The sequence below is a fragment of the Dipodomys merriami genome, unplaced genomic scaffold, assembly GCF_024711535.1.
Source record: "Dipodomys merriami isolate MVZ:Mamm:240054 unplaced genomic scaffold, mDipMer1.0.p SCAF_27, whole genome shotgun sequence".
NCBI classification, from domain to species: domain Eukaryota; kingdom Metazoa; phylum Chordata; class Mammalia; order Rodentia; family Heteromyidae; genus Dipodomys; species Dipodomys merriami.
The window spans coordinates 15429980-15442455 of NW_027204159.1; the positions used below are offsets into that span (position 1 = coordinate 15429980).

Sequence of the window (12476 nt, forward strand, 5' to 3'; positions counted from 1 at the left end):
ATCTGTTTTTTTTATTTTTATTTATTTTTTATTGTGAAAATACTGTACAGAGGGGTTACAATTACATGGGCAAGATAATGAGTACATTTCTTATATCTGTTTTGAAACTGATGTTATAGATGTATATGCCTAATATGACATCCTTTTGTTGTATTTTGACAGTAAAGTTCAGAAAGGGTATTTTGAAAGTAAAGTTCAGAAACATCACATGCTAAAAATTCAGCCTTTAGTCTTCAACAATCCAGAAATAGCTGAGCAGTAGGAAGGAAAATAGACCTTCAATAAATAACAACAGCTAATTTTTGTGGAGTGTTTGGGTCATGCTAGGTATTGCTCTGAATGGATTACAAACATTACCTCACAAGAAAGGATGTAGACAAACTGGAAATTTGGTGTACTATTACTCTACTAGGCACTTTTTACAATGACTTGCTGGCATTTGTTTACCTTTTCTAAATTTGAGATTAGGAAATCTTAGTCAAAAGTACTTTTAGCCTTCTCATGATGCTTCTTACTAAACAGAGAATCCTCGTGAAACAACTTATTCATCTGAACTTTTAAAAAATTCAACTTAACTATGCTGAAACAAATTCTTTTTGTTCCAATTTTATTGAATGGTTTTTGTATATACCAAGCACTGTACTAAACCTTGTGATATCCCATTCTTATTTTCAGAGCCATCTAGGAAATAGAAGTCCAAAATGAATACTGACATAATAAGTATTGCATCCAAAATGATACTAACAGAAATAAACACCGTAAGAATAGAATTTTATCTTCATTTTCAGAAGGTAGTATTTCCATAGTAATATAAAGGCTAGGATTCAGAGAAAGAATACATAAGCAGGGCAGGGTGGCTCAGATCTGTAATCCCAGATACTTGGAAGGCAAAGGTTGGGATATCAGTGATTCAAGCTCAGCCCAGGTAAAAAGTTAAACCCCATCTCAATCAATATGCTGTGCATGGTGGTACACTTGTAATGATCCTCCTACATAGTAGTAGGATCCTCCTACTATGTAGGAGGATCATAGATCCTGGCTCTGGGCAAAAACATGATACCCTGTGTGAAAAATAAAGGAAAAAGTGCTGGGTCACATGATAGAGCATCTGCCTGAGGTGCTGAGCTCCTGAGTTCAAAATCCCAGTACTGCAAAAAGAAAAAAGATCAGCACATGGATATGATGAGGTTTTCTTCTTTTCTCCTCACACTCTCAAATCAGGATCGATGAAATTTAATAGCTAAAAACTGTGCCTCGTGCAAGGCAAGCTTAAACCTAGGGCACAAACCTTGTAGTGACAGGAAAGAAGACACAGTAAGTTTGGCACACAAAAAGAAGAGGAACACCACCCCTTCATTCCACACAGCAATTCTCCAACGACATAGTCTAGTCATCCAAGAGTCTTGTTGGTTTGTGTCTTCCATGAGTCTCATATACATTACTGTCCCTCTGGGCATTTGAATCTACTTTACTCAGCCCATGTTCATTAGGTGCCCGTTAAGTACACGGCGTGGCATTTAGAATTTAGAAGGTCTGTATTTCAGTAGAGCTGTGTGACACTGTGCAAGTCCTGTGCCATGCATCTCAATCAGGGTCATCCTAAAGGTCATTTCTTATGGGGGGGGGGGTCTGTTTGTGTGTCGGCCACGTGAAGGTTTGACGCAAGGCCCAGCGGACTAGGAGCGCTGGGAACCACGCGCAAGGCACACTGGGTACGCAGGGAGGTCTTCCATGGCGCAGGCCCTCTGTGTCCATTCCCGGCAGAGAAGAGCAAAAAGAACTCTAGTGAAGACTGTTCATTTGCACATGACAGACCAGCTCCGGGGGGTTCCAACACGTCGGCTTCCCCACCGCCTTCCGGGGCAGAACTTCCGGGCCAGGGTGAACCATGGCGCCACTCTCCAGATGGCGGCCTCGCGCGGACCTATCCACACCCAAGATGGCGGCGAGATGACGCCATCCCGGAATGCCCGTGCGGCGCCGGAAGCGGAAGTCCCCGGAGGTGGGGGGGGCCGCGGGAAGTGCCTGTGGAGTTTCTTCCCTCCCGCTCAACCACAATAACAGGCGCTGGGCCGGCGTAGGTGAGGCAGGCGCCCGGGGGGGCCTCGGACCCGGAGGCGGGCGGCCAGGCTGAGGGTGCGGGAGCGGGCAGCGGCGGCGCCGCGCAGCCTTCCGGGGCTTCCAGCCGCCTGGGCCCTCGGCCTCGGGAACCCTGGGGCCTAGAGCCGCCGGGCGCGGAGGGGTCGGGTCCGTAGTTGGGGCGCCCGGGCCTCGACCCAGCGGGCTGTTGGGGCCTGCACTGGGGACCCCTACCCCTCGCGAAGTCCGCGACCTGGATGTCCAGTCGTCGTGTCTGCCGTTGCGCGGAGGAAAGGCTGGTGGTGGCGGCGCCGCGGGGGGGGGGGCGGGGAGGGCCGTCCCAAAGCCAGGTCCTCTGCGAGGCCCCGAAGTCTTGGTCTGACCCTGGTCCCCTGGCTCTCCGCCCCGGGTTCACCACCCCGTGCCACCGTGCGCTCCCGTGGACACAAAAACCCCAAAAAGCCGACACTGAGTCCTTCTTACATCCTAGCCAGCTCTGACATGATGGTGAACCCCCTCTTCCTGGAGTCCTTAGAGGCAAGACGTGCCGGGCATGCCCTCCCTGCCACCTCCCCCGCTCCCCTCCCCTGCGTAGCCGAGAGCTGGCTGGTGAGAGAGATCGGTCGTGTTCGTTCCAGATACCGGGGTCTCCAAAGGGCCAAGCTCGAGGTTCCTGCGCCAGTGAGAAGTTCCGGCCAGGAAACTTGGCCTACACGTATTACCTAGTGGTGTAGATCACTCCAGAGTGAAAAAAAAGAAAGAAAGAAAGGGGACTTTAGTTGTTGTCTTGTAGTTTTTTTTTTTGTTCACTTGATAGTGGATCTTGCACAATTCTCTTCCTCTCTTTGAACTGGAGCGACTTCTCACCTGTCAAAGTGGAAGCGTACCTAGTTCTTAACGTTCTTTCTCACTCCATCACCACCGAAGGATGAAGTAATGGCAGCGTAAGGCTAGGATGTTTATGGAGGAGAAAAAAAGATGGTGGTGTGGAAGACATATGCTTTATCGTGGTAGATTGAAAAACAAATGTTTGCTTGTGCTTTGTAAGCTTGCATTCTGAGAATTACTGGTTTCGATGACCTGTAAACCTCCGTCCCTCCCTTCAGAATTTGTGAAGGTGCAATTTTAGTGTTTGCTTTGGGTGAAGAATATGGCTGTGTGTATGTATGTATGCATGTACACATGTGTGTACATGTTTAAATGGCCGTGAGTCTGAGGTACAGTCATATAGTATAGGGGAAAAAAAAGGAAAAAGAAATTACTGGTTTCAGTTAGATTAGGTGGTACATAGTGAAATAAAGTTGGACTTGAACTGGAGTTGAAGGCTAGAACCCTTGCTTCAGCAGTAGTATATATTTTGACTCCTTTGAGGCAGGCTCACTTTTTCTGGGCCTCACTTTGTTGGAAAGAAATAGTTGAGCTGGATGCCTATGGTGTTTTTAGCAGTATAATTCTGTTTGTCCTTGTTTTTCTTTTAGGGCAATGTGGTACATATGTTATCTCTTTAGGCAAGAGTCATAGGCAGTAAATACATTATTTTATTCATATTAAGTGACATGCAAGATTACTTTGACATGTTGAAGCCAATAAAAGGGATTAGAAAAATTGAAGGTCAGGGAAACCCTTGACCATAGAATTGAAGACACTGGAAAGTTTTAAGTGTGATAAGATGTTTGGGATTTTTGTTTTTTTAATGTGTCTATATTTTTTTTGTGGGGGAGGTTCTTAAGGATAATGAAAAGTAATTTAAGTTGTAGGGAACTGAAGTGACTATGGTAGGAAAGTTTCGAAACAGTCTAAGACTATGAGTTTCATTAGGCGATGTCACCACAACTGGGTATTCAGTAGGTAGTAAATGAAAATTGAATAAATGAATGGATGATTAGATTTGAGTATCCATAAGAAGTTTTTTTTCCAGAGAATTGTTATTAATTGGTAACAGACTGAGAACTTGGTTCAAAATTGTGGGTAAAAAAGCCAGGCCAGTGGCTCACACCTGGAATCCTAGCTATCCAGAAGGCTGACACCTGGAGAATCAAAGTTTGAAGCCAGCCCAGGCAGAAGAGCCCCCAAGACTATTATCTCCAATTAACTATCAAAAAGCTGAGCTAGTAGTAGAGTAGAGCAAAAGTAGAATGCCAGTCATAAACAGCAAGCTAGAGTGTGAGGCCCTGAGTTCAAGCCCAGGCTTGGGCAAGAAAAATGAACAAACAAAAAAATACAAATTGTAAAATTATATAATATATTTATATATAATATTATATATACACACATATATTTATGAAGAGATGGTGAATTTTTGGCCAGTTGCAAGACAAAACGGTTTGTCTCTGCCCTATGACATGCTAGTAAAAGACAAACATGTTCTAGATCACCTAGTGTGTTCTGAGGAATGGAATAGCTAGTAGAGTAAGTCAGGAATAGAGGATGTTGACAAGGTAAAACATATATAGGAAGACTTTTAATTGTGAAAGGTTTTAGGAAGTTAAGGAGTAAAGATTGTTTAGGTATCAACGATTTTTAGAATTGTGAACTATAAGTGTTAAAAATACAAAGTGTTAGAAATACAAAGTGGAAATAGAAGACTAAGAAGAATTTGATTTTGCAAGCGAGTTAATGTTATTTCCCAGGCAAAAAGTTCGTGAGACTATTTCCAATAAACCATCAGAAAACCAGAAGTGGTGCTGTGGCTCAAGTGGTAGAGCGCTCGCCTTGAGCTGAAGAGCGCAGAGACAGTGCTCAAGCCCAGAGTTCAAGCCCCACGACCAACCAAAAAAAAAAAAAGGTAGGCATGATTTGGAGTGTGACCCAAATAAATTTGTAGTAATATTTCATTTGGAATAGGAAAGATATTTGGACTGAAAGAACAAAAGGAGAAAAGAACACTCTTTAGAGAAATATTTCTGAGGGTCTTTGGTTTAGAGTATATTCACAAACAACTCAGACTTAATCTGCCTGGGATTCTGGGACAAATGTAAAGCTTTCTTTAGCTATCATCTTTAAAGAGGTGGCCAAGGAATTACAGTAGGCTGCCTGGATGGCTATGGCCTATTGTGTCGGACACTAAATGAGAGGAACCACGAACCTTAATGTATGAAGTAAGGTATGTGTCAGAGGCAGTTCTATCACAGAATCCTGAAATCCATTTCAGGCATTGGGACATAGCTCTAGAATGCAGGACAGCAAGCTACAGTGTCAGAAAGCTAACTTGATAATAGGTTGTACAGTATAGGTCGGAAGTCTGAATCCCATACTGGGCCTTGACCTTTCTAAGTGACCTTTGGCAAGAGACTTACTGAATAGGGATGGCTAGGTGTCTTGAGCCCTCTGAAATTGCATTTGTAATTCTGTTCTTGTGAAACTAGGGAGATGATATAACACTTTCTGTCACACTTTCAGATGCGCTTTTAACACCCCACAAAATAAACAGGGTGACTATGCAATCTCTAAAGGTCCCTTTAGTTCTTTGTGTTTCTGAGTCTAAGACTCCAGAACCCTAGAAATAACAAACGGTGCTGCAAAAATGCAGCCTTCCTAGAAGACAGAGATCTTATACTTACCTGTTCATCACCCTCCATGACTCCTGCTAGATCAAATTTTCCTTCCTTTACTGTCTTTGAACCTGCTACTGCTTTGTTGAGTTCTCTAGAAACGGCAGAATGTTCAGTAGTATGGTATTATTTTGACTAAAGGGGACTGAAAAGGAAAGGGGGAAAACAAAACAGTATGGCCTTTTTCCCCCCTGTGTTGGAAATCCCAAGGGGAGGAGTGTTTTCTTTGCATATGGGGAAAGGAGGCCCATATTTCACAATGCCTGTGATAGGCTCGCTGGGTTTTTGACTTAGATGATGGTTGCCATTTTATTCTTCTTATTTATTTATTTGGTAGTAGGGTTTGAATCCAAGGCCATGCACTTGTCTACTACTTGAGACATGCCCCTGTCCCTTATTTCTTTGGATCCTTTTTCAGATAGGATTTCATTTTTTTGCTTCTGGCTGGTCTCACAATCCTCCTACCCATGCCTTCTACATACTAGAGTTGCGTACACTAGGTGCTCAGCTTATTTGTTGAGATGTACGCTCACTGACTTTGCCTAGGCTTGCCTCAAACTCCAGTCCACCTGATCTATACCTCCCAAGTACTTGGGATTGCAGGTATAATCCACCAAGTCTGGCCTGTAGCCAAGTTTAGGTGAAAGAATTTTGTTCTTTGTCAAGAGGTGGAGGTGTGGTGAGGGAAGTTAAACAAGTCCTTTACTTAGGAAGCTTTTTATTTCCTTCTCATTTCCAGGAATAGACATCTGTTTGGACTGGGGAGGTTATAGGTCAGTCCTTTATCCCATTTTTTTTAATTGTGAAAATACCATACAAAGGGTTATAATTACATGAGCAAGGTAATGAATACATTTCTTATCAAGCATTGTTGCTTCCTCCTTTGTTTCCCCTTCCCATCCCTTCCCATCTGCCTCCCCCCCCCACCAAAGTTATAAAGTTCATTTTTCAACATAACATCTTGTACTCATTGTTCCAATGGGTCCACCTGTATCCCTATTTAAACAATGTTTTTTTCCTTCCCCTCCCCAAATTATACCAACATCAAATACAGTGAAAACAGGGGTTATACTGTGGGAGAGGGACATACAAAGCAACAAAGAAATCATCTTATAAATATGTAAGAAACAATAGCAAGAAAGAAAAACCATTTGAGTCCTTATCTTGGGGTTCATTTCACCTAACATCAACTTATCTGACCATTTCTGCTTGTCTCAGACATATACTAGTTATTGCAAATAAGGGAAATCATGGGACCTATGTTTCTTTGGGCATGGCTTACTTCACTTAATATAATTTTTCAAAGTCTTTCCATTTCCTAACAAATGGGACAATGTCATTCTTTCTGATGGAGGCATAGAATTTCATTGTGTATATATACCATATTTTCTTGATCCATTCATCTACTGAGGGGCATCTAGGTTGGTTCCATGTATTAGCTATGGTAAATAATGCTGCAATAAACATAGTTGTGCTGGTAGCTTTAGTATGGTCTTGTTTGTGATTATTTGGGTAAATGCCCCAAAGTGGGATTGCTGGGTCATAGGGGAGCTCTATGTGGAGTCTTATGAGGAACCATGAAGAAATGCTCAATCTCCTTAGCCATAAAAGAAATACAAAACAACATTGAGATACCGCCTCACCCCAGTTAGAATGGCCATAATCAAGAACTCTGATAACAACAGATCCTGGAGGGGATGTGGCTGGAAGGGAACCCTACTTCATTGTTGGTGGGAGTGTAAACTTGTTCAACCACTTTGGAAAGTAGTATGGAGGTTCCTCAAAAGACTCCACATAGAGCTTCCTTTATCCCAATTTTTATCTCCATAAATCCTTTTCCTGCCTGAGATTTAGAGCAAAAGACTCCTTATTTCACCTGTTAAAGAGCTAACTAAAAGATCAAATCTTAAAGGCATACTACAGGAAATATAATCGTACTACTACCAAAAATTTTGTTAGTCCTGGTAATTTAGGCTTTTTGATATTTATTGTTTTTGCAGAGTGCAGGTTAAGTAGATTTGGGGAGGGGGCAGCTTACTGGAGACCTAACAACCTCTGTATAATGTATATAGCGTTTGTATGTATTCAGTCATTACATGGATTGGACTCTTTTGGTTAATAGTGTTTTAGGTGCTTTTGCATATGTAGAAGATCACTGGTATGCATGTCCTTATAGGAACAAACTCTATTAGCATTATCACCTGGATTCTATGCTTGTTGAGATCATTGATTGCTATAATCACTGTTCACAGCCGTGTGAAATTGTTTTTAGCAGTAGCATCCTTGAAGCTAGTGGATGTACATGAAATAATAGACTGATGGCTATGCATCAGTCAGACATTTGAGGATTTATTATGTGCTAGGACTTGTTACCACCTGGAGGCAAGATAGAGTCCCGTTTCCTGGCTAAAGTATGTCCATAAGACCATGCACTAACTGTTATACAGGCATAGGGTAAGTTCTACAAAGAACTCAGATGGAGTACTTGATTTCATAGAAGACACACTTTTTAAAGGCCAATGAGTGGTTTTCTAAGCAAGAAAGAGATGGAGAAAGTATATTCAAGCCAGAGTTAATAGCATATTAGGGCCAGGTACTCGTGGCCCAAGCCTATAATCCTAGTTACTTGGGAGGCTGAGGTCTGAGGATTGTAGTTCAAAGCTAGTCCAGGCAGGAGAGTCCTGAGACTTTTTTTTTTTCTTCTCCAATTAACCACCAAAAAGCTGGAAGTGGAGCTTACGTGATTGAGCATTTTACTAGTTAGTTGGAGACACGAGTCTTACTGGACTTTCCTACTTTGGCTGCCTTCCAACCTTGATCCTTAGGTATCTTAGCATCTTGAGAAGCTAGGCTTATAGGCATGAGGGACCAGCATCTGGCCTGGAGTATATTTCATTTAATTAATTGTTGTGCCAGATCTGGAGCTTGAACTCAGGGCTTGAGTGTTGTCTCTTAGTGTCTGTGCTTAAGGCTACACTTGAGCCACAGCTGCACTTCCAGCCTTTTGGTAGTTAATTGTAGTAAGAGACTTGTGGTCTTTTCTGCCATGTTGGCTTCCAACCTTGATCCTCAGATCTAAGCCTTCTGAGTAGCTAGGTTTTTAGGCATGAGCCACCAGCACCCAGCTTGATGTTTTGTTTTATTTTGTGTTTTTGAGGAGTAGGGGGTTAATAGTTTTTATCACATTCGCACATTGTGCTTCATTTAGTATAGTCTTACTTTCTCACATTTAGTTGAGAGAATTGCAGTTGGAAAGGTGGCATAAATTGACAGCTGAAGGGAGGTTCATTCATGTTCAGGCATGTCTTCATTCATTTACATTGCACTTATCCTTACATTGAATACAAGCTCCTGGAGTTGAAAGAGGTTTTGGTTACATAGTTTAATTATCTTACTTTACATATAATTTTAACTGTATGTTTCTCAAACAGAATAAATGAATGCTTTTCTTAATTTTAACATGCAATTTACCATTCTGATAAGCTACTATCAATATTTTAAGCCTTATCAGTATTTCAAATAAGCATTTTACCTGTGTTGTTACAGAAATGATTTTGTGTTTGAGTCTGTTCTTCTTTAGTGTATATTCTATTCTCTGTTTGCCTTTCAGGTGCTTTGATCTCAAACAAGGAGAGATTTGCTTTTTGATACTGAAGACAACACAGCAATGGGGCCACGAAAGAAAAGTGTTAAAATATGTCTGATGAATAGTGATATCACAGAGGAAACAATATCAGATGAAACCAAGGACTACATGAATCAACTTTCACATGAAGTACTTTGCCATATTTTTAGGTAGGATTTTGTTTGACTTTCACTTGCCTGAGTTGTAAGAGCAACCTAGTGCTGTGTTGTTTGATGTGGTAGCCACTAAACTACATGCAACTTTGAAATTTAAGTGAAATGAAAATCCAGTTCCTCCGTGGTACTAGCTGCATTTCAAGTTTTAGTAGCACATGTGTTTGGTAGCTATTGGATGGGACAGCTTTGGGCTACTGTAAGAGAAGTTCTTTTGGACAGCCCTTCTCTGGATAAACACTTCTGGGCTTCTTGAAATATTTATTGATTTGCTGACTGCTATTCCATCATAAAACTACCATGTGACACTTTTTGTAGTGTTTCTGATTTTTTTTTAACTATAACTCACAGAGAGACATTTTGTTGATATGTATAAATGGTTAAAACAAAAATATTTCTGAAACAAACTACCGTTTAAACTATCCGCTGTATGGATATTTAAGTTGCTTTATGATTTAAACACTGTGGAGGATTTCTTCAAACAAATTTTTAAAATTCTGTTTTTACCAAACTGTGTTAAAACAACCATTAAAGAAACCAAAAATGAAAATATGTCATTTCACTTTCCATTGCTGTCTTTCGGTCATTGTCTGATATTCATACCCTTCAGAAAAAAAAATGTGATTCTATCATAGTTTTTCTCTGGACCCAGTTAGGTCGACCATTTACCAGCTGTGGACTAAGATATAAAGGTATTATTTCAAAGTTAAAAGCTGGTGATTTTAAAGCACTCATCATCTTAGTTATGTTGTATAAATGCTTGATGTTAATGGTTATGGTTATGCTCTGTCTCTTCATATTACTACATTGATTTGCATAATATTATTTTGTGGTACTGAGATTTGTGCTCCAGGCTTTGTGCTTGTTAGGTAGGCTCTCTGCCACTTGAGCCATGCTTCCGGCTTTTTGCTCTGATAATTTTGAGATAAGATCTTGCTTTTGTGTCCAGCCTTGTCTGGATTCTGATCCTCCTATGTATGCTTTCTGCCATAGCTAGAATGATAGGCACATATCACTATATCAAGGTTATTTTGTTGCAGTGGGGTCTTCTGAACTTTTTTTGTCCATACTAACCTTTGAGCCTTAATCCTCCCAATCTCAGCCTTTCTTGAAGTTGGGAGACAGGTGTGCATCAGTGTGCCCCAGCTATTGGTTGAAATGGAGTCTTACAAACTTTGTGCTTCTCCTGATCTCTGCCTCTTAAGTGTAAGCCACTGATACCTGATTTTTGTTTGGTTTTATTTTACTTTTTTAATCAAATACTCTATGGAGAAGGCAATATTTTATTTGGATACTTGAGAATTTGCTGACTTCCTTGTTACAATAAAATCTTAAAGTCCTGACAGTATCCCAAAGATCTTATTTCATTTGAAATAGGCTAAGAAAATGGCAGAAGCAAACATATTTAGTGAAAGGAAGTAATTACCTACTTGATAAATTTAAGTTTCTTTTTCTTACAAAGGTACCTCCCTCTGCAGGATATCATGTGTATGGAATGTCTTTCCCGGAAGCTAAAGGAAGCAGTGACTCTGTATCTCAGAGTTGTAAGGGTTGTGGACCTGTGTGCCGGGAGGTGGTGGGAATACATGCCAAGTGGTAAGTAGATGCAGCCCGTAAGGTACATTATAGCTGCTGGAAAGTAGTGAGAGTGGGCATGGAATGTGATTTTTTTGTTGTTGTTGTTTTAAAGGCAAGCTGAGTCACTTTGTGTTTTGAGGATACAGTAATTGAAACTATTTTGTTTTAGGTTGGTGAAATGTGTTTTTGCCTAATGCTTTACCATTTGATTGGTCTTGTATTTTCATTTCCTACTCCTTAAGGAGCTATATTAGCCTGTTGTACATGTATATGATTGGAGAACACTTACTGAGCCCTTGATTGATTATATATGTATGTCAGATTAGCAGATGTGTTCTTTTATTTTATGATGCAGGTTTTCTGGTGGTCAGTGACATTCTTCATCATGGTTTTCTTCTCTAGCTTAACTGCAGCTTTACAAATAAAGTTAAATATTTGTTTCTGTTTTCTAATGTGGCTTAATTGGCCAAAGTTGTACTTGTGTAACTTTCATTTTAAAAACGTATCCTATCCTAAGACTTAAGAGATTTTCAAATCTGAGTTTTTCACCTATAACACTTAGCAGCCCAAGCACAACTAGGGTACTTCAGATAGAATCAATTGGTAAAGTAAGTTGAGGACATTAGCTAAGCAAAGCACACCTGAAAGGAAAAAATTAAAAGGCCAAAAATTAAAAAAAAAAAAGACTTCAACAATCCATGAATTCATGTGCTGTACTATGATATCCATACAATGAAACTTTCAACATGTGGTGAGCATGAAGAGCATCAAAAATATCCTTTAACAGCCAGGCGCCCAGGCAAGAAAATCCGTGAGACTCTTATCTCCAATTAACCACTGGAAAACCAGAAGTGGCGCTGTGGCTCAAGTGGTAGAGTGCTGGCCTTGAGCTGAAGAGCCCAGAGTTCAAGCTCCATGACCAACCCGCGCTCCGCCCCCCCCCCCAAAAAAAAAAATCCTTTAACAGAGATGAAGGGCTGAGGAGGTAATTATCTTGTTTTGTTCTGCACCACAGAACAGAGTGCCTCTGTGTTATGCTATAATGTCAGCATTTTGGATGCTGTGTCCTCTCATGAGTCACTGATAACTGTTATCAGTTGGCCACAGTAGTTATGTATCCCTTTAGTCGGCTAGAATTTAGTTTGGTGGCAGCAAACTATAGTTTGTCTTCAGTTACCTGAAAAATTCATCCTTTAGGAAAAAGGGTCATGTAATTCCAGGGAGTGATAGTTTGTAGCAGATAAGAAAACATTTAGGGCATTGTAAAAGAGAGGTTATCTTATATATGAGATTGGCTTTAGCAGAGGTTAGGCCAGCGAGAATTCTGGAGGTGGAATTAATGAGACAGGATAGCTGAGTTCCTATGTCATACACTGAATGCAAACCCAGGACCAGCACCAAATAAATAAATATGTAAATGCATAAATAATTGAAATAGGACTATAAGTTATAAGCAAATTAGAAAGATGA

General features: G+C 40.8%; 1 protein-coding gene across 6 annotated transcripts in view; it reads left to right on the forward strand.

Moving 5' to 3' along the window:
• The first annotated feature begins 1998 nt into the window (after window positions 1-1998).
• Fbxo38 (F-box protein 38) overlaps window positions 1999-12476 on the forward strand; it is a 50419-nt gene continuing 39941 nt past the window's right edge. For 4 of the 6 annotated variants that reach the window (XM_070036342.1, XM_070036345.1, XM_070036346.1 and 1 more), the window contains exons 1-3: window positions 1999-2081; window positions 9241-9425; window positions 10891-11024. In XM_070036342.1, the coding sequence (XP_069892443.1) occupies window positions 9298-9425; window positions 10891-11024 (262 nt within the window). In that variant the 5' untranslated portion in view covers window positions 1999-2081; window positions 9241-9297. Of the gene's footprint in view, window positions 2082-2667; window positions 2689-4688; window positions 4865-9240; window positions 9426-10890; window positions 11025-12476 lie in introns of those variants that run through there. The other 2 variants (XM_070036344.1, XM_070036343.1) reach the window with 2 other exon arrangements.